The 22,890-nt window shown below is 44.0% G+C and overlaps 1 protein-coding gene across 6 annotated transcripts in view; it reads left to right on the plus strand.

The window, feature by feature from the left end:
* LOC134339258 (transcription activator BRG1) overlaps positions 1 to 14,915 on the plus strand; it is a 169,750-nt gene extending 154,835 nt beyond the window's left edge. For 4 of the 6 annotated variants that reach the window (XM_063035613.1, XM_063035615.1, XM_063035617.1 and 1 more), the window contains 5 exons: positions 4,415 to 4,523; positions 5,567 to 5,668; positions 11,175 to 11,304; positions 12,564 to 12,703; positions 13,672 to 14,915. In XM_063035613.1, the coding sequence (XP_062891683.1) occupies positions 4,415 to 4,523; positions 5,567 to 5,668; positions 11,175 to 11,304; positions 12,564 to 12,703; positions 13,672 to 13,704 (514 nt within the window). In that variant the 3' untranslated portion in view covers positions 13,705 to 14,915. The remainder of the gene's footprint in view (positions 1 to 4,414; positions 4,524 to 5,566; positions 5,669 to 11,174; positions 11,305 to 12,563; positions 12,704 to 13,671) is intronic. The other 2 variants (XM_063035619.1, XM_063035618.1) reach the window with 2 other exon arrangements.
* Positions 14,916 to 22,890: the final 7,975 nt, after the last annotated feature.

Genomic DNA, 22,890 nt, shown 5'->3' on the forward strand with positions numbered 1-22,890 from the left:
CCATGTGTAATGAGTTCATCTGCGTGAGCAATATGCCAGACAAGCTTTTCACTGTAGTTTGGTACGTGTGACTAATTCCGATTCCAATACTGCAGAGAACCGGGGCTTGGTAGTGGCAGGATCACAGAAAGTTGGGGACAGACGGGTGGGTGATTACGCAGAGAGCCTCCAGGGAGTTGGTGATTGAGACATGGGGTTTATTGGTTAAATGGCTTGTCACATGTGCCAAGATACAGTGCAAAGCTTCTCCTGAATACTCTTTAAACAGACCAAATCATTACATAGTGCATTGAGGTCGAATACGGTAAAACAATAACACTGCAGAATAAAGTGTAAAAGCTTAAGAGGACAGTGCAGGGAAACGATAAAGTGCAAGATCATATCAAGGTAGATTATGAGACCAAGAGTCCATCTGATTGTATAAGAGTTCCATTCAAGAGTCTGATAGCAGTGAGATAGAGACTGTTCTTGTGGCTGGTGCTTTAGGGTTCTGTATCTTCTGCCTGAAAGGAGAGGGGATAAGAGAGAAGATCCAGGGGCTGGGGCTGTCTGCTTTTCTGAGGCAGTGAGCAGTTTAGAGAGAGCCCATAGCGAGGATGCTGGTTCCTGTGATGTGCTGAGCTGTGCCCACAACTCTCTGCAGCCTTGGGTAGGGCAGTTGCCATACCAGGCCGTTTTACATCCAGACTGAATGCTTTCTATGGTGCACCAAGAACAGGGGCATGCCAAATTTCTTTAGCCTTCTGGGGAAGTAGAGACATTGATGAGATTTCATAGCCATGACATTAACGTGGTTGGATCATAACGGGATATTGATGATGTCCACACCTAGGAAGTTAAAACTCTCAACCCTCTCAAACCACAATGTGTTTAATGTGGACAGGAACAGGTGCACCACTCCCCTTCCGGAAGTCAACGACCAGCTCTTTTGTTTTGCTGAGATTGAGGGAAAGGTTGTTGTTATGACTCTGTGTCACTAAGGTCTCTATCCCTTTCCCGTATTCTGACTCGTCATTATTTGAGATTAACCATCACAATGGTGTCACCTGCGAACTTGTAGATGGAGTCAGTTAGGATAATCACGTGGTTGGTTGGTGAGAGGATTAGTATTGCTTTCACTGAGGTTTGACAAGAAGATCAGTAGCTGACTGGCCCATGTTAAGCTAGTCGGTGGAAGATGTTGTTTCTACGCCATTGGGAGTGTCTATCCAGCTCTCTGGAGAACACCAAGCATTCCCTTTTAATCACACTAGATCTTACAGAAACATAGAACGCTATAACACAGAAACAGGCCCTTTGGCCCATCTAGTCTATGCCAATCTATTAATCTGCCTAGTCCCATTGACCTGCACCTGAACCATAGCTCTCAATACTCCTTCCATCCATGTACCTATCCGTCTCTCTTTAAATGCTGAAATCAAACCCAAATCCATCACTTTCGCAGGCAGCTCATTTCACACTCTCGCCACTCTCTGATTGAAGAAGATCCCCTCCCCAGGTTCCCCTTAAAACATTTCACCCTTCACCCTTAACTCATGACCTCTAGTTCTAGTCTCACCCAACCTCAGAGGAAAGAAACCTGCTTGTATTTACCCTATCTGTACCCCTCACAATTCAATAGGTACATTTAATGTCAGAGAAATGTATACAATATACATCCTGAAATTCTTCTTCTTCGCAAACATCAACAAAAACAGAGGATTGCCCCAAAGAATGAATGACAGTTAAATGTTAGAACCCCAAAGACCCAGCTCCCCCCTCCCATACACAATCAGCAGCAAAGCAACAACTCCCCTCCCCCACCAGCAAAAAAGCATCGGCACCCCCCACCGAGCACTCAAGCATGCAGCAAAGCATCAATAAAGACACAGACTTACAGTACCCCAAAGACTACTCATTCACCCAGTAATTCGACATACCACAGGCTCTCTCTCCCGAATAAGGGAAAAAGAAGTGTCCCCTTTTCACAGTGAGAGGGGAGACATAACAAAACAACTCACCAATTTATGGTGTTAAAGTCTGTTGCATCGCTTTTTCCAAGCACTGTGCCCAAAGAACTCGGGTGTCTGGGCACACAGCCAGCAGCCAGCGCGCTACTTACAATCTTCCATCTTCCATGATGCACCAGACGGTGACATCAGCCTCGAGTCCACCTGCCTTCAGAGCCTCGAAAATCTGGCACCCTGAAGGTGTGCTAGTCTTCCTGGCCTGGTCCTTGGCATGTTGAAAAGCGGCTGGTAGTGAGACACCGAAAGCAAGTCCCATTTCCACAAAAAAATCAAATTTTGTATATCTCTATCAAATCTCGGTCATTCTCCACTCCACTGTAGGGAATAAAGACCTGGTCTACTTAACCTTTCCATAAAACTCAGGTCCTCAAGTCCTGGCAATAACCTTATAAATCTCTCACGTTCAAGTTCCAGTTCATTGTCGTGGGCATCCGCAGGGTACAAACACCATGAAAACTGGCTTTTTGCAGCAGTACTGTATATCACAGACATTACAGAGTTCGTTCAAATTACATTTATTATCAATGTATACATAATTAAATATAAATTGACATAAAGTTAAATTAACATAAATTATACATGACTTATAGGACACAGTAAACACAACATAACATTAGTGCAATGTCCAGGTACTTGTCTAGGAGAACGTTTGATCAAGAAAATTTCTGTAGTGTCATAAGAGGATGGAAACAGGCCCCTTGACCCACTGAATCTGTGACTATGATAATATACCATTATATTCTACCAACATTCCTGTAATTCCATTCAGATTTTGACACTCACATACACCGTAGGGCAATTTAAAGCAGCCGGTTCTCTTACTGGAAAGCTGGAGCACTTGGGGCAGTGGGAACCATGAGGTCGCTGGAAGAACGTGCAGACCCCCCGTGGACAGCACCCAGTGTCAGTACTGAACCTGGCGGAGCTGATTTTGTGAGGCAGCGGCTCTACCAGCTGCTCCACTGTGCCTGGAATCACAGTTGGTGCGACTGTCACTCCCAGCTGGAATCACAGGGACCACAGGACAGGGATCGGGAGGGAAGAGGTAACTCCATCTCTCTACCCCACCCGGCCATCCGGACATTCTCTCTTCTCCCCTCTCCCATGAAGCAAAAAGATACAAAAATCTGAAAACACGTTCACCCAGGCTCAAGCACAGCTTCTACCCCATTGTCGTTGTTATAAGACTATTGAATGACTCCCTAAGATGATAAGATGGACCTCACAATCTACTTTGTTGTAACCTTACTCCTTATTGCTTACCTACACAGCACTTTGTAATTGTACCATTTCATACATTACAGGAAGGATGTGGAAGCTTTAGAGAGGATGCAGAGGAGATTAACCTGGATGCTACCTGGGCTAGAGAGTATGTCTTATGAGGAAGGGTTGAGTCTTATGAGGAAGACTTTTCTCTTTGGAGCAAAGGAGGATGAGAGATGATTTGATAGAGGTGTACAAGATGATAAGAGGCATAATTCAAATGGACAAACAGAGACTTTTTTCCCAGGGTGCTAATAGCTAATATGAGGGGACATAATTTTAAGGTGATTGGAGAAAATTATGGCTAGAGGCAGGTACATTACAGACATTTAAGAGAGTCTTAGGTAGGCATGTGAATGATAGAAAAATGGAGGGCTATGCAGGAGGGAAGCATTAGGTTGATCTTGGAATAGGTACAAAGACTGACAAGCAACCAATGTGCTAAAGAAGACAATCAGTGCAAATAAAATAAGTAAATAAATAACACTGAGGATGTGATTTGAAGAGACCTTGTAAATGAGCTGACGGATTGTGGAATGAGTTCAGCATTGTGGTGAGTGAAGTTATCCAAGCTGGTTCAAGAGCCTGATGGTTGAGGGTGCTAAATGTTCCTGAACCTGGTGGCGTGGGACCTAAAGCTCCTGTACCTCCTTCCGGAATATAGTAACAGGACGACAGCATGGCCTGTATGGTCGGAGTTAATGATGGGTGCTGCTTTCTTGTGGCAGCGCTCCTTGTAAATGTGCCTAATGGTGGACATGTAGATCTGGTGGCAAGTTTTAAAAGCAAAATGGATAAATACTCAAAAATGGAGAAGACGGGTTTCAAGGGCAAAGAGCTAGCACAGCTAGATGGACTTAAAGGCCTCTTTTTTATGGTATAGTATTTAATGATTCTCGGCTCCGCTGTATCCTGTTAAAGATGAATTCAGTGTTCACTGTCACCAGTAGTTAGTGTAGACAGCAAAGTCGGTCTGATTCCTACTGCTACAGACTCCTTCCATTTGTTGTACTGTGGGTGGGATTGCACTGCTCAGCCATTATAATTAATGCAGAGCCAGCAGACACCAGATCTTTTTATCTCTCTTCTCCTTCTGTGTAGCAAGTAGCTATTAATTGACACTTCTCTATTCTTTTTTAAAGTAGTACTGGCCGACAGCTCAGTGAAGTTTTTATCCAACTTCCATCTCGCAAGGAGCTTCCTGAGTATTACGAGCTCATCCGCAAGCCTGTTGACTTCCGAAAAATCAAGGTACACGCCGGGCTAGCTCAAGCCTGTCTTTCTGAATGTGTGCAAAGCCTTAAGGTTTTGGCCAGCCACCTCAGCCTCTGAATGTGCCACACCTGCCGGCGTTTCCAAAACTGTCAGGTGCTGGAGTGTCTGGCACTGCTACTTGTGAAGTGACACAGAATTAGTCTCTGTCCAGTTCATGAAATTTGTACCCAACCTCACGCTAATGGTATATGTCGAATGCATGCAATCCAGTGCAGTACATGCTCCTGCCCATTGGTATATGCTTCAGGCAAATAAGCCATGCCCCAATCTATTCATCTATGGGACAGTCCAATAGAATATCCCAAGGCTCATGATATTTGACACAATACCAATTGGTATATTTCATAAATGTGCAACCCCCACGTGGTATGTTTCATGCTAGTGTAATGCTTCACAGTGCCAGTGACTTAGATTCAGTATCACCACTACCTGTAAGGAGTTTGTATGGATTTTCTCTACGTACTCCAGTTCCCTCCCCCATTCCAAAGACCTACAGGTTAGTGAATTGTGGGCATGCTATGTTGGTGCCGGTAGCACGGCAACACCTGCCCCCAGCACCTCCTCGGACTGTGTTGGTCATTGACGCAAACGGTGCATTTCACTGTATGTTTCGATATATACGTGTGAGAAATAAAGCTAATCTCTGATCTCCAACCCACTTATAGGATCAGATTTTCCTTTCCCTGTACTGCATACTGGGCACTTGTTGTCCCACAGCTGTCCATGGCCCAAGCTAAAGAGTCATCTCCTGCTACATTGCGTCTTCCTTGATGCTTGGGCGATGAGATGTGGAAAAGCACTGGCCCGGGCTGCTCTTCCTTCCTTAGAGCACAGTCGGGACACTTTGCTGATGCTGAGTAGCCCTATGCACTTCAGAGCCAGTGAGCCTCACCTAGCTGATAAAACCATATGGTGCTTACAGCGTGGGGTGACGGCGAGTCACCGCACTTTTCTGGAAGGGTGGTTGAGATTTGCAGAACAGGCTGAGAATGAACTGACTGCCGCCTTTCTCTCAGTAGGAGCGGATCCGTAACCACAAGTATCGCAGCCTCAATGACCTGGAAAGAGATGTGATGCTGCTGTGTCAGAACGCACAGACGTACAACCTGGAGGGTTCACTGGTAGGTAACAGAGAAGGCTACAGAAAGGTGATTTGGCCCATTGTGCCTGTACCATCACAGAGTATTACAGCCATGATACAGGCCCTTTGGCCCCACTGTTCCATGCTGACTACATCATCCTCCCTGCTGCCCATGTTCGGCCTGTAACTCTCCAAGCCCTTCCCCTCTCTTTTACCTTTCCAGCTCAGAAGCAGGTTTATTATCACTAAATTATTCATGAAATTTGTTGTTTTGCAGCAGCATTATGGTAAAATACATACAAGATTATTATGTTACACGAAGAAATATAAAATAAAAAGTAGTACAAAAAGTGAGGTAGTGTTCATGGATTCTATGAATTCTGCGAATTAATTTTACTTCCGCCTCTTTACCGATCGCCTTACATACATTTCCCTTTTATTTACATATCAAATTTTCCTATAAAATTTACTTCATCATCTCTTACAGACATTGAATTCAGATCGTGACAACTCACTGTGTGGTAATGGGCTTCTCATCTCCAGTGGCTTTGCTACCAGATTCCTTCAAATTCTGGTGAATGAACCCCCTGCAACAGTTCCCCTCCTCCCATCCTATCAAACCCCCTCATAATTTTAAACACATCTAATCACTCCTTAACCTTCTCTACTCCACGCCCCTCCTGGGAGCATAATACTGTGTGCATCATATTCAAATCAGCCTGGCTTTGAAAATAACTTCCGATCTTCAGGATGGATCGGTCCAAGCCGGGTTGGTAGCCACTGGCTTTTTATAAATGAACAAACTCATCAAAGCCAAAGTCAAATTTATTATTTACACAAGAAATAAGAGAGGTAGAAGAGGAGAAGAGGTTAACTAAAACAGCTGGCCTGGCCAAACAAGGGGCTTGGACCCGGTGGGAAAGTGTTGAACAACGACACCTATCTTGGAATGTTCTGTGGCAGATGGAACCGCTCTGCATTTCTTTTTTATGCAGAGCAGTGTACGATCTGCTCCCAACACCTGCCCACCTCAGCACCTGGTATGAAGATAAGACAGACAGGTGTGCTGCTTGTGGCAAGAAGGGAACACTTCAACATATCTTGAGTGCATGCAGAGTCAATCTTTCCAACGGCATGTACACTTGGAGACATAACAACGTTCTCAAAGTTGTAACAGAAGCGGTTGAGCAGAGAGTACTGCAGCACAACTTATCTCATGCCCCATGCTGCACAGAACATCGCATATCATTTGTGAAAGAAGGCTCCAAGTCAAGGGTGTACAGCACAGGCTCACGATCAAGCATACTTTCTTCAGCCAATGATTGGTGTGTCAAGGCCGACCTGGACGGGAAAGGCAGTTTCCCGGAGCAAATAGCTTTCACAACATTGCATCCAGATATAATCGTATGGTCTGACACCAGTAGAGAAGTGGTTATTGGTGAACTCACAGTGCCCTGGGAAGACAACGTTGATGAAGCCCATGAGCACAAGTTAACCAAGTATGCAGAATTAAGATTGGAGTGCACAGACAGGGTGGAAGGTCTCATGCTATCCATTCGAAGTAGGCTGCCGTGGGTTTATTGCGTTCACTTTCCAGAAGTGGCTGCGTGACATTGGCTTCGCTAGAAGAGAGATCAAGTCAACCAGCAGGGCTGTAGCTGAGGCAGCAGAGAAAGGATCAGCATGGGTGTGGACCAAGTATGTCCAGAGGGGCAGATAGTCAGACAGTGTATACATATCTTGCAAACCCTTCAGTAGTTGCATAGACACCTGAAGAGCAGACTATCTGTTGGATGGAAGTGGCCAACAACTCTGATAGAGGCAGATGCCAAGTTTTTAAGCTCACCAGTGGGAGGTGGTGCTTTAGCACTGCTGGCCCACCACCTCGAGGGAGTCTTGATCATAAGCGGCCGACTCTCCTGAAGACAGGTGGCAGATCAACTGATGATCCCACTGGTGATAGCACAGGACAGTTAACGTGTATTTTTTAACTCATCTGCACAAGTCCATGTACACACAGGTGCAATGAAAACTTACCTGCAGCAACATCACAGGCACATAGCACCACATAAAGAACATTCACAAGAAAAGCATAAACACAATGTTTAAAAGAAAAAACACATTAGAGCAGACAAAAGTAAATTCCATTTTAGTGCTGAGTGGTCATTGTGCTGCTAAGCTGTAGTGATTAGGGTTTTGCCAGTTGGTTGAAGGGAAGTGGCTATTCTTCAAGCTGGTGGCGTGGGACTTCAGCCTTCTGTACCTCTTGTCTGATGGTAGACGTGAGAAGAGGCCATGGCCCAGGTGGTAGGGATCTTGATGATGGATGTTGCCTTCCTGAGGCAACATCTCCTGTCAATACTCCCGTTGGTGGGGAGCGATTTGCCCATGATGTGTCAATAATGTATTGCATCATGCTTAAAATGGGCTGAGGATTCAAATGGCAAGATACCTGCATGTCAACCCAGCACTGTGGCTACTGGGCTGAATGGAGGCACATTCATAGCTCTGATTAGGCTGGGTAGCAGAATAATTGGTCATACTAGAGCTTGGATCAATTCAGGTTTTAATCTGTACTGACCTCCTATCAAGAACTACTCCAGTATCTCCACAGCCTTGAAATCTTTCCAAAAGTGTGATTGCAAAAATTGGAAACAGTACTGCAGCTGCGACTTACCAATCACTTGCAGGAATTTTCTAGTTTAGTTTCTTTAATCCAGTTTATAAACAGGTTGTTCAGTGATTTGAACTTGTTTTGCCCCATTCTGCATCCTAGCCTGCTTCCCCAGGATCACGTTCGGTTTATTGCCGCATGCACAAGTACGGTGAGCTGCAGTACAAAGAAAAACTTGCTTGCAACAGCATCCCAGGCATGTCGGTTCAGACAACACAAAACGTAAATTATATCTAAATGGTATCAGGCAGTGAATTAAAATAAAACTACTTAATCCATGTGAACATAGATTTATACAGTGTGGAATGAGGCCCTTCAGCCCTACTCAGCCATGCTAGCTGAGCTTGTCCCATCTGCCTGCAGTTGGCTCATATCCCTTTAAACCAGAGGTTCCCAACATGGGGTCCACGGACCCCTCAGTTAATGATGGGGGTCCATGGCATAAAAAATGTTGGGAACCCCTGCTTTAAACCTTCATACAAACCTGTGTAAATGCCTTTAAAATGTTGTAATTATACCTTCCCCTATAGCTTCCCCTGGCAGCTCATTCCATATACTGACCATCTTCTGCCTGACAAAGCTGTCGCTGAGGTCTCTAAGTTTTCACCTTTTCACCTTAAAGCTATAATCTCTAGTTTTAGACTCCTCTACCCTTGGAGACTGTGACCACTGAAAAAAGATTGTGACCTTATCTTATGATTTCATAAGCCTCTATAAGATCACATCTCAGCCTCCTACGCTTCGGGATAAAGAGTCTCAAATTTTCCAGTCCCTGTTTATAACTCAAGGCTTCTAGTCCCAGTAATGTCCTTGTCAATGATGTGCTGTTGTTCACCACCTTCACAAGTCTTGTACAAATTCGCCCAACTTTCTCCTTAAACCTCCTAATCAAAGCTTTTTTAAAAACCTCCCATTGCCAGAATAATCCTAGTACTCTGTAACTCCAGAACTCCTGTTATTGACCTGAATCATTTCCCTCCACAGACACTGACTGGCCTACTGAATATTTTCAGCACCTGCCTGCTCTTTTTCCAGGGTTTACAGATTTATTTTTTCACTTTCAAAAAACTTACTTGACTTTCAGATTGAAAAAGTGGTCAACAAGACATTCATAGGTTTGGACTTAGTCAGTGGAGTTCTAGAGTGTAAATGCAGTGAAGTCAAACTGAACTTCATGGGGCACTAATCCAGTGTTCGGTGGAGTATTGAGCTTGATTCTGTTCTCTCATTTTGGGAAGATTGTGAAGGCAATGGAGAACATCTTGAAAAGAATTATGAAAAAGTATCCTGAGATAAGGGGCTGCAGATAAAAGGAGAGATTAGGGAATCTGTGATAGTTTCTTACAGATTGGAGAACACAAGGTACAATATAAAGAGGAAGAGGGACGGGAGGAAGGATTTCTGACAAAGTATGTGGTTGGAACCTGCAATGTATTGCATGTGAATAAGGTGAAGGCAGGCTACATGGTGGTCTTTAAGAGGAAATTGGATAAATATATGATGGAAAAAAATGTGGAGCCATGTGGAGCGAAAGGGCTGGTTGGTTGAACTAGGGAGTTGCTCTGGCAGAGGACCAGCGTGCACACACATGACCTCTTTGTATTGACCTCACAATCTACCTCCTCATGACTTTGCACCTTTTTGTCTCCCTGCACTGCACGTTCTCTGTAACAATAGCACTTTGTTCTATATTCCGTTCCCTTGTACTACCTCAGTGCACTGATGTGATGGCATGCAAAGCAAAGTTCTATAGAGATCCTCTACTCAAATCAAGCTGACTTTATTGTCATGTGCACAAGTACAGTGAGATTCATGTATAATGAAAATTTTGCTTTCAGCAGCATCTCAGGCATATGGACTCAAACAACACACAACACGTTGAACCTTCAAGTGGATGGGCTACAACTACCATGGACTTACACTCAATGGTCACCTTGCATGCGCACCTGAGTTCACCTATCATCTTCTATCTTGTCCTCCTCCCCCTCCCCACCTTCTTATCCCCCCCTTCCTTTCCGGTCCAGATGAAGGGTCTAGGCCCGAAGAGATCAGATCTCTTTTCCATAGATGCTGCCTGGCCTGCTGAGTTCCTCCAGCATTTTGTGTGAACTACACTTAGTGGCCACTTTATTAGGTACCTCCTGTAACTATTAAAGTGGCCACTGAGTATATATATCCATGATCTTCTGCTGCTGCAGCCCATCCACTTCAAGCTTCAACGTGCTTTGCGTTTAGTCTGCACACCACTGTTGTAATACATGGTTGTTTGAGTTACCGCTGCCTTCCTGTAGGCTTGAAACAGTCTGGCCATTCTCCTCTGACCTCTCTCATAAATGAGGCATTATCGCCCACAGAACTGATGCTGGTTGTATGTTTTTTGTTTCTCTGAGAATCATTCTATAGAGAATGGTTGTGCGTGAAAATCCCAGGAGATCAGCAGTTTCTGAAATACTCAAACCACCCCATGGTTTCATGGTCAAAGGTCAAAGTCACTTGATTCACATTTCTTCCCCATTCTGATGTTTGGTCTGAACAACAACTGAACCTCTTGACCATGTCTGCATGCTTTTATGCACTGAGTTGCTGCCACCTGATTGAGTGATTAGATACTTGTATTAACAAGCAGGTGTACCTAATAAAGTGGGAACTGAGTGTAAATTTATACAGCAAGGAAACAGGCCCTTTGCCCATACTTAAACATGCTGACCAAGTTGTCTACCTGAGCTCTTCCCATTTGTCAGATTTTAGCCCAAATCTCTGTAAAGCTTTCCTATCTACATTCTATATTTCTACCCTATATTGTATGCTACTGAATAATTGACTCTTGTTAGTTATCCCACTGCTGATAATGTCCACTTCCTGTCCCTTGTAGATCTATGAAGATTCCATTGTGCTCCAATCCGTTTTTACCAGCGTACGGCAGAAGATCGAAAAGGAAGAGGACAGTGAGGATGACAGCGAGGAAGGAGAGGAGGAGGAAGAAGAGGGGTCGGAGTCAGAATGTAAGACTTGGAATGTGTTTGGCTGCCATTAGATCATATGACATAAGAGCAGAATTAGGCCATTAGGCCTATCAAGTCTGTTCCTTCCATTTGATCATGGCTGATTTATTATCCTTCTTAATCCCATTCTACTGCCTTCTCCCCGTAACCTTTGATGCCATTACTATTCAAGAATCTATCAGCCTCCCCTTTAAATATAGCCAATGACTTGGCCTCCATGTCTGTCTTCGGCAATGAATTCCACAGATTTGCCATCCTCTGGCTAAATAAATTCCTCCACATCTTTATTCTAAAGGGACGTCCTTGTATTCTGACGCTGCGCCCTCTGGTCCTAGACTCCCCTACTATTAGAAGCATCCACTAGGCCTTTCTATATTCAATAGGTTGCATGAGATGTTATCATTCTTCTAAATTCCAATGAGTACAGGCCCAGAGCCATCAAACACTCCTCATACATTAACCCTTTCATTCCCAGGATCATTCTTGTAAACCTTCTCTGGACCCTCGCCATTGCCAGATAAAGGGGCCCAAATCTGCTCATAATACTCCAAATGTGGCCTGACCAAGCTCCTCTTTGTCTCAGGAGCTTTTGATCAGATCTTCTGGCCCCATTTCCTTGCACAGTAGCACCTCCACATCCAGACAAAGCCCTTCAGCTGAGAATGACTTGAGGTGAAATAGCGTGGCGAAGTGAGCGGAAAGACGAAGCAGAGATAGCGAATTGGACCATGGGGTCTGGTGCCCTCTCAGCTGGAGATAGGTTCACGGAACCAAAAACTGAAAGAATATCCTGACAAATTTCTCCGCACTACATAGCCCCAACTGCTCTCACTTTGCAGGGAAATTGGAACTGAATCGATCCAGTGTCAGGGTGACAGTCTCCAGTTGAGAGAACACACACCAGCTGAAGGAAGGTATTCTGGCAAATGAACAGCTTGGGGAACTGGGGTATCAAGAAAGCTCACTGGGATCAAAGGTACAGAGCTAAGTTATAGATTAAGAATGAACACACTCACACTCTCACACTCTCGACACACACATACACACGCGCGCGCGCACCCAGCCTCGACACGCACACACACGCGTTCCCAGTCTCGACACGCACAGACACACCCCTCCAAACGGCCTCTGGGCAGTCACTACATCTGATAACTCCGATCAGTGCATATGTATCCTGCCAATGATGAGGTAAATCCGTGGTGACTTCATTTCTTTCTCTCTCGCTCCTCCCTCTCCCTGTTTCTCCTTGCCACGTGCAGCTCGATCAGTGAAAGTGAAGATTAAGCTGGGCCGGAAGGACAAGAGTCAGGACCGAGTGAAAGGGCGGAAACGCTCCAGCCGCACCTCCAAGTCCAAACCCATTGTAAGCGATGATGACACGGAGGAGGAAGTGGATGAGGTGGGACCCAGTACCTGAGCCCGTTATTGCAGAGTTTCCCTTATTCCAAGTTGAGTTTAATACGGGAACTCCAGTATTGGGCGGCCAGTAACCTCCTCCATGTTGGCCTCATGTATTAAAGGTTGTAGCTTTGTAATTACCTGTCACTTAACTCACCGGCTATAGTTAACACGTTTTCGTAAGCTTTTATACAAAATGTGCTGCGATCTGCAATAACAGACTTAGTAAGGGCAAAACGCTTGTATACCAGAAATAATTATCAGATGTTCTATCACATTGATGTTGGCTGGGAGGGAAATTTTGGCAAAGGCACAGAGATGACCCTTCTGTTCTTTGAGGTAGAACCACAGGAGTTTTAACTGTTTAGGTCTCAATTTAACATTTCATCCAGTAAGCATGGTAGCGTAATGCTATTACAGTGCAAGTGATTGGGGTTCAATTCACTGTCTGTTAGGAATTTGTACGTTCTCTCTGAGACCACGTGGGTTTCTTCTGGGTGCTCTGCTTTCCTCCCATATTGTCAAGATGTATGGGTTAGCCCCACCATTTTTTGTGTTCAGTGTTTGGAAATAAAATCAAAAGTGCTCTGGTTAGTAGGGTGTTGCGGGCACGTTCGGCTAGAAGGGTCTGGTTCCATGCTGTGTCTCTAAATAAATCAAAAAAGGTACTCGTATCATTACAGCACTGACAGCTATATGCTCCAGAGCAGGACTTCTCTGACTCAGAGACAAGAGTCCTGCCAGTTGGTCCAAACAGGCACCGTGTGAGCTGTGGTCCAGGAGCCCGCCTGCTGATGCTCCTCCAGGCCCACATGTAAAGAATGGGCAATCACACACCGACCAACATCGCTTATCAACATGTTGCCCCCATTTCAAAATGTAGCAGGGTTTCCCAAAGCAACGAAGGCTGGAGGTGACCAGGATTGTCTCAGAATTGTATTTATTTTCTTACTCTATCTTCATTTTTAGGAACGGTCAGGAACCGGTACAGATGAAGATTAATCTCAGGATAACATTCCGTGTTGGGATCTACACTGGGGCTTGTCCATCCCTCTGAAAGTGACTGTGCGATGTTCTGGTACCTGTGTCCAGCTAGCAGTGTAGTGTACGTTCTTAGTATACGATGTAATCTTGCATATTTATAGCAGCAGAAGAGAAGGCATGTAGGTTTATCAACTTAGTGTCTCGCTGTGTTGAAGCTGGTCATGCTCCCAATGGCATTAATGGCACAGTCTTTTCCAAGTCAGCATTCATTGTGCAAATAATGATAAATCAAGACACAGCTGCTAATTCCAGCCATCTAAATCTTTCCTCTTCCTTCCTTTTTACTTCCCTCTGAGACTCCCCGCACTGTGTAATATATAAGCCATCTGGTTAATTGTTATATTAATTAAATTAACCAAATGGGGTTGAATTGGGGGACCTTGACACTAACTCAGAGTGGACACATTTCCGATTGGTGCACAAGGAATGGCAACGTGGAAAAGTCTGTCCAGGAAAAGAACAAAAACTCATGAATTTGGGAATACTTGATTTTTCTAGACGTTCTATTTTGTTTCCTCTCTCCGTGCGAACGCAGTCAGTCACATGCAGTCCTTGCCTCATTGTACTGTGACTTGTGTAAGCATGTGTGTAGGAATTCATTCCCATTACTGTACTGTACTTAAAACAGGTCAAAACCACCCATCTCCGCAGACTCTAAGGGGATTCTGTACGGTCATTATCACTGGACTACAATAAAATAAATACTTGACTGTGTCTGATTTATATATTGTGTGTGTGAGTGCACGTGTGAATGTGTGTGTGTGTGTGTGAGTCTATGTGTGAATGTGCATGTGTGTGTGCGTGTACATGCATGCAGAATGTCCTTCAGTATTACAACCCATTTTGATTTAGTACAATATCCCAATGCACTTCACTGGAGTGATAAAAGCAAAGATTAACATTGAGTCATTAGGGCAGTTGGCCAAAAATGTTAGAACATTAACATTTTTTGAAATTTTGAATGGCACAGTACAGGCCCTTCAGCCCACAATGTTGGGCCAACCTTTTAACCTAGTCTAAGATCAACCTAACCCTTCCCTCTCACATAAACCTCAAATTTTCTTTCATGCATGTGCCTATCTAAGAGTTTCTTAACTGCCCCTTATGATCTTGCCTCTACAACAGGGCATTCCACGCACCCACCACTCTGAAAAGATCTTACCTTTGACATTCCCCTTGTAGTTTCCTTGAATCACCTTAAAATTAAGCCCCCCAGTATTAGTCATTAAACGTCGTGGTGGTGGCTATCCCTCGAGGTCGAGGATGATGGTCTTCGTTCTGTAGATCTACTTATGGGCTCTCAAGTGGCTTATGAGTCCAATCTTGGCTTTGAAAGTTCATCCGCATTCAGGACAGGTAGTTCCAGACAGCAGATCGGGCTTTGGTTGTTGCTGCCTCTCTTTCCATTTTCTTCTGATTCTGCACATCTGTTGGCTTCGAAAGTCATTAAACAGAACTCTGTTTAAAAGAGTTTTGTCCTTAAGGACCAAAAATTAGAGGCAAGATTATGTCACCTGAAGTATAGCTTTTAATAATGGAGCAACTAAAATCAGTGATATACGAGAGACCAGAACTGGAAGTGCACAAATATTCTGGAGGGTGCAAGGTTTGGAAGTTTTTTATTCGGAGATACTGCACGGTATCAGACCCTTTGGCCCAATGACCCTGCACTCTCCAATTGTGACTAATTACTCTACTAACCCATATGTCTTTGCAATGTGGAAGGGACCCGGAGGAAACCCATGCAGTCAGGGAGAGAACATACAAACTCCTTATAGGCAGCAGCAGAGTTGAATCTGGGTCGTTGGTGCTGTAATAATATTGTACTACTGTGACATGGAGAAGAGGAAACCATGGAGGAACTGTAATTCAAGGATGAGGATTGTACATCAAAGTTTAGCATGGATAAGTACATGGATGGGATTGGTTTGGAGGAATATGATCCAGGTGCAGATAGGTGGGACTAGGCAGATCTGGTCAGCATAGACTAGATGGATCCATGTCCCTCATGATTTTATTGTCTATATCTCTGTAAGGTCACCCCTCAACCTCCTGCTCTCCAGGAAAAAAATGTTTTGGCCTACCCAACCACTCCTTGTTGCTCTAGCACTCCCCTCCCCCTGCTAACATTCTTGTGAGTCTTTCCTTCACCCTTTTCAGCTTAAAGATATCTTTTCCATAGCCAGGGCAACTAGAAGTGCACCCAGTACTCCAAGTTTGGTCTCACCAGCATCTTGCACAATTGCAACAACCAACTCCTGTACTCAGTGTCCTGACGGCAAAAGCAAGTGTGGCGGGTGCCTTCTTCACCACTCTACCGAGGGCAGCGTGGGGCATATCAGCAAAATGCTTCACAGCACCAGCAATTAGATGATTGGGGTTCAATTCCCACTGATGTCTGTAAGAAGTTTGTCCATTCTCCCATTGACGGCTTGGGTTTCCTCCAAGTGCTCCAGTTTCCTCTCACACTTTATAGACATATGGCTTAGGGTTAGTAAGTCATGTCCATGGCACTGAAAGCATGGCAACACTTGCAGGCTGCCCCCAGCACATCCTTGGGCTGGACTGTGTTGGTCATTTTCTCTGTACGTTTAAATGTACATGTGAAAATAAATCTAATCTATTTACCTGTGTCACCGTCTTTTAAGGAACTAAGTACCTGTAACACTGGGTCTCTGTTCCAGGACGCTGCCATTTTCTATGTTCAGAAATAAAACCAAAGTATTGTGGAAAACACACAGCACTATCATGCACCATCTGTTCTGGGATTTTGCTGTGTGCAAATAGGCTACTGTTATTCCTGAATTACAATAGCTAACACACTTTAAAAATATTTTATTCGCCAGTACATGCAGGCAGCGTGTCTCCAGCTCCTATTTGCGGCTGATGCTAATCTAAAATAGCTGAGTTTATTCACTATATGGCCATATGTTCTCACTTGGATTGCTTACACAGTGTTCTTTGTGATGTTACAACAAGATTATACAGACAGGTAGAAGATGTAAAGAGAGTTGACAAGGATGATACTCAAACGAGAAGGTTATAAATACCAAAGACTGGATAGGCTGCAAACTTCACTCCAGAAACTGGAACGATGAAGGAGCCCAGTGGAGCTCTGTAAAGAAGGAGATAATTTCAGCATAAGTGAAGAGAGGACTATCTCATGTTCCAATTATGGACTAGTTTGTCTGTGGTACTCACTGACCAGAAACACTGCACATGGCATTCGCCTGCTCAGACTAACCTTTTTTTTTACTTGAAGGGGCCACATTCCATAAGATATAGAAGCAGAAATAGGCCATTCAGCCCATTGAGCCTGCTCCACCATGCTATCATGGCTGATTTATTTTCCCTCTCAGCCCCATTCTCCCTGTAACCTTTGATGCCCTTACTAATCAGGAACCTATCAACCTCCGCTTTAAATATACCCAATGACTTGGCCTCCACAGCTGTCTGGGCCTATAAATTCCACAGATTCATTATCCTTTGGCTAAAAAAATTCTTCATCTCTGTTTTAAAGGGACATCCTTGTATTCTGAGGCGGTGCCTTCTGGTCCGACACTCCCCACTATAGGATACATCCTCTCCATGTCCATTCTATCTAGGCCTTTCAATGGTCGATTTTGCCCCCTGCCCCCACCATTCTTCTAAACCCCTGTGAGTACAGGCCCGGAGCCATCAAATGCTCCTTGTATGTTAAGCCTATCATTCCTGTGAACCACCTCTGGGTCCTCTCCAACGCCAACACATTCTTTCTTAGATAAGGGGGGTCCAAAACTGTTCACAATACTCCAAGTGTAAGAAGCACATCCATCGATGCAGATTGTGATCTATGCTGGGAACAGGCCTTGGGCATCAGAACCTGTGGCCCCAACCATGGGATATTTTGATTCAGTTCTAGATTTATTTATCACATTTTTTTTAGGCATCCGTTAGTCTCATGAGACTATGGATTGCGCCTTGGAAGGTTTCCACGGCGCAGAAAGGTTGTATGGAAGACCAGCAGTTGCCTATGCTGCAGGTCTCCCTTCTCCACGCCACCGATGTTGTCAAAGGGAAAGGCATTAAGACCTATACAGCTTGGCACCGGTGTCATCGCAGAGCAATGTGTGGTTCAGTGCCTTGCTCAAGGACACACACACTGCCTCAGCCAAGGCTCGAACTAGTGACCTTCAGATCACTAGACGAACGCCTAAACCACTTGGTCACGCACCAATACTTATTGAACACACATTGAAACATACAGCGAAATGTCTCATTTGCATTAACAACCAACACACTCGAGGATTTTCTGGGGGGCAGTTGCCAAGTGTCGCCACACATTCCAACACCAACATAGCATTCCCATAATGTTCAGCAGAACAACAAAAGCAGGAGAACTAAAACAAGACAACAGCAGAACAAACCCCTTTCCCATCCTCTCATCCACCCATCTCCTCAAGCACGCACAGAATGGCCTCCAACCCCAGGATAGGCCTGGGCATTTTTGATGGACTTTTGACAACTTGCCTTCCACAAAGGCTATTGAACTGTTTTCAGATGTGCCTGATAAAAAGCACTGAGAATCAGAATCAGGTTTATTATCACTGACTTAGATGATGTGAAATTCTGTGGCAGCAGTACTGTTCAAAGACATAAAATTACTATAAATTACAAAGCAGTGCAGAAAAGGAATATTAATGTAGTGTTCGTGGGATCATGGAGCAATCATGTTACGGGGGGGTTGGAAGCTGTTTCTCAATCACTGAGTGTGGGTCTTCAGGCTCCTGAATTTTCTCCCTGTTGGAAGTAACAAGAAGAAGGCATGCCCCAGATGGTGAAGGTCCATAAAGATCGATGCTGTCTTTTTAGGTCATTGCCTCTTGAAGATGTCCTCGATGGTGGGGAGCGTTGTGCCCATCATGGAATTAGCTGAGTCTACAACCCTCTACAGTCTCTTGCAATTCCTCCACGCCAGGCTGTGATACAACCAGTCAGAATGCTCTCAGTTGTATATCTATACAAATTGGCTAGACTCTGGTGACGTGCCAAATTTCCTCAAGTACCTAATGTAGTAGAGCAGCTGGTGAGCCCTCTTCATGATGCATCAATGGGTTGGGTCCAGGACGGATCCTTGAGATAGAAACCCACAAACTTAAAGCTGTGTATCTTAGTTTAGACAGGCACTTGATAGTACAGACATGATGGGTTGAAGGGCTTGGTTCTGTTTTGTATTGCATTATTATATGATTTTAATTAACAGTACTTTAACACAAAATACTGGAGGAGCTCAGGCAGCGTCTATGGAGAGGAATAAACAGTCGACATTTTGGGCGAAGGCTCTTCATCAAGATCTGATGAATTATCTTCCCCTGTCCATCTAACTTATGCCTTGACTTCCATTTGCTCACTTTTGGCTAATATCCTTCTAAACCTATAACTTAGGATAAGTAATATTTTCAAAAAGATAAAATAAGTGGTGCAAAGAGAGGACAAAGTAGTGAGGTAGTGTTTATGGACCGCTCAGGAATCTGATGGCGAAGGGGAGGAAGCTGGTTATAAAACAGTGTGTATGTGTCTTCAGGCTCCTGTACCTCCTCCCCAATGGTAGTAATGAGAAGAGGGCATGTCCTGGACAGGGCGGGTTCTTGATGATGGATGCGCCCCCTTTTGAGGATGTATTTGACGGTGGGGAGGCTAGTGGTTATGATGGAGCTGGTTGAGTTTACAACCCTCTGCAGCTTTTTCCAGTCCTGTGCATTGGAGCCTCCATACCAGATTGTGATGCAACCAGTCAGAATGCTCTCCATAGTACAGCTATAGAAATTTGCTTAAAAGTTGCTGGTGAACACAGCAGGCCAGGCAGCATCTCTAGGAAGAGGTACAGTCGATGTTTCAGGCTGAGACCCTTCATCTGGACACTGTGTCCTGACGAAGGGTCTCGGCCGAAACATCGACTGTACCTCTTCCTATAGATGCTGCCTGGCCTGCTGCGTTCACCAGCAACTTTTATGTGTGTGCTTGAAATTCCAGCATCTGTAGATTTCCTCGTGTTTGCGTTTATAGAAATTTGCTAGAGTCTTTGGTGACATAATGAAACTCCAAATGAAATATAGTCATTGATGTGCCATTTTTTGTAACCGCATCAAAATATTTTGCCCTGGGTAGATCTTCATAGATGGTGACTCCCAGGAAATTAAAACTGCTCGCCCTTTCCACTGCTGACCAGTTGATGTGGACTGGTATATTTTCTCCTGACTTCCCCTTCTTGAAATCCACAATCATTTCTTTGGTGTTACTGACATTGAGTACAAGGTTGTTACATCACTGCTCAACCAGCCGATCATTCTCACTCCTCACGCTTCCTCATCAACATCTGAGATTCTGCCAACTATAGATGTGTCAACAGCAATAGTGTTTGAGCTGTGCCTAGCCACACAATCATTGCTGTGGGGTCATGGATATGGGTGAGATCAAACTGCTAAAAACATTTGTACTCTGAATATTATCCAAAATTCAGTTTCAGCTGAAATCTCATATCTCATTATTACACTCAGTGGCCACTTTACTGGGTACAAGAGTGGAACCCGGTGTGCTCTTCTACCATTGTAGCTCATTTACTTCAGGGTTCCATGTTTTGTTCAGAAATGCTCCTCTGCACACCAGTGTTGTAACACGTAGTTATCTGAGTTACTGTTGCCTTCCTGTCAGCTTGATCCAGTCTGGCCATCCTCCTGATATCTCTCATTAACAAGGTGTTTTCACCCACAGAGCTGCCACTCACTGGATTTTCTTTGTTTCTCGTACCATTCTCTGTAATCTCCAGGTGATCAGCAGTTAATAACATACTCAAACCACCCCATATGGCACTAAAAATCATTCCACGGTCAAAGTCTCTTAGATCACATTTCCTCCCCATTCTGATGTTTGGTCTGAAAAACAAATTAACTTCTTGACCATGCCTGCATGATTTTATAGATTGACTTACTGTCAAATGATTGGTTGTTTAGTTATTTGCACTAACGAGTTGGGGTACAGGTATACCTAATAAAGTAGTCACTGAGTGTAGATTCTAACACATTCATAGACCTCTGGTAATTATTAGCTGTGTCCACAACAGAATAAAAACTTGTCTGGGCATTTCCCGGCAGGGCTGTTCTCAAAGATGATCTCTGCTTTGATCTTCCTGAGAAATTGTTTTCAAAACAGATTTGTTTGTCTGCATCAGATGAAATGAAGTCAGCTAATATGTGTTGCTATGGCAATGGCGGTACTAGGCTTTGGACAGCATTGGCCTAAGCATGGAAATAGATAGAGTCATAGATACAGTCACACAGCACAGAAACAAGCCCTTAGCCCAACTGGTCCATGTTTGGCATCCTCAAGAGAACCATCGATGTGTGAAAGGATTAAATTATGCATAATTGAAATTTATATGAAAACCTCCATCCCTCACATGTTGGCTGCCAATTCTTCAAACTTGTTCTGCTTTTGAAAAAGATTAAGACTGATCTGATTTTGGCCTCAGCTCCCCAGAGCACTTATCAGGCCTGTATGTCTGTAAATCCATGCACCTTAGCAATGAATATATTCTGTGATTCATCCTCCTGAAGCTCTCTATGATAGAAAAATTCCAGAGATTCATAATCTTTTTCCTCCTCATCTGCCTTAAATGGGTGATTCACCAATTCTAAAATTATGCTGACTACTGTTGTAGGTTTGTGAGGAGGAATAGTCATATAATCAGAGTCCTACACACTTACAGCACAGTATGTAAGGAGTTTGTACATCCTTCTTGTGACGCAGTTTCCTCCCACTCTCCAAGGACATAAGGGACGGTAGGTTAAATTGGTCATTGTAAATGGTCCTGTGATTAGGCTGGGGTTAAATGGGGGGGGGTGTTGCTGGGTGGTGCAGCTTGTTGGGCTGGAAGGGCCTGTTCTGCACTGTATCTCAAATAAATATTTTTAAAAAACAATAAATCCATTTCCTCAGCTTTACACCTTTACAGTTTGCCTCCTGACGGTGCTCTACAGTACCAGTATCTTCCAGTAGACTTTTGAGTATAATCTTGCTTCATAATACTTATGGGAAACGTAAGCAATGAAGAATTCCTACCAGTGGTAAGAGAATTAGAACATGAGTCACCACTGCTAATGAAATCAAGAATAAAATTCAGAAGTGAATTGAGTAAAAGCTTGATTGGGGAAACTAAATAAGAGGGCAATGGGGAAGGTGTAGGAGCTGGAAAACGTTGTCTCATTTTTACTATGTTCTGTACCAGCAGTTATGGTTGAAATGACAATAAAAAATGACTTGACTTGAGTGAAGGATAAACTAGATAACTTGTTCGAAGAGATTGTAATGGGCTGGACACCTCTGCTCCATCCCCTCACTACTTCATGTAGGAATCGTTCTCCATATGATTCCCTTCTCTTCACTGTTAATTGCTTTTTACAAAGTCAGCTTTTTTTCCCTCTTCCAGAGAACTTGGAGAAGTCTGGGAGTTGCAAAATATTGTAAAAATTGAACATAATTGACCTGAACACCCGTGATGAAGAGCAGTGCATGAGGGTCAGAGTGCACTGAGGGGATAAGTGGAACAGAATAGGCTGGAACAACCAAATAGCCTGCCCTGCTGTTCTTATTTCATATGGTCCTGTTAAGAGGAGCAGAGGGAGGAACTGCAATACATCTTTCCATTTTGTAGAACATACAACATATAGCACTAGTCCGGCCATTTGGCCCATGATATTACATAGAACAGTACAGCACAGTACTAGCCCATGATGTTGTGCCAAATTTTTAACCTACTCCAAGATCAATCTAACCCTTCCCTTCCTTTTTATTTTATCCATGTGCATATCTAATAGTCTCTTAAATGTCCCTAATACATCTCCCTCTCTCACCTCCCCCAGAAGTATGTTCCATGCACTCACCTCTCCGTTTAAAAAACTAAAACTACCTAACATATACTTATCTCCAATCATCTTAAAATATGTCCCCTCGCATTAGCCATTGCCACCCCAGTCATTGATTGACAGCTGTTTCATGTTTTTAAGGCAACTTGATGTTACCTTACTGTGCAGTTAAGGCAGTAAAAAAAAAGCGCAAGAAATTATTGGCTTCCTGCCGTTCTTTTGTACTTTCACTCAGATTAAAAAA

The sequence above is a fragment of the Mobula hypostoma genome, chromosome 29 (assembly GCF_963921235.1).
Source record: "Mobula hypostoma chromosome 29, sMobHyp1.1, whole genome shotgun sequence".
Taxonomy (NCBI): Eukaryota; Metazoa; Chordata; class Chondrichthyes; order Myliobatiformes; family Myliobatidae; genus Mobula; species Mobula hypostoma.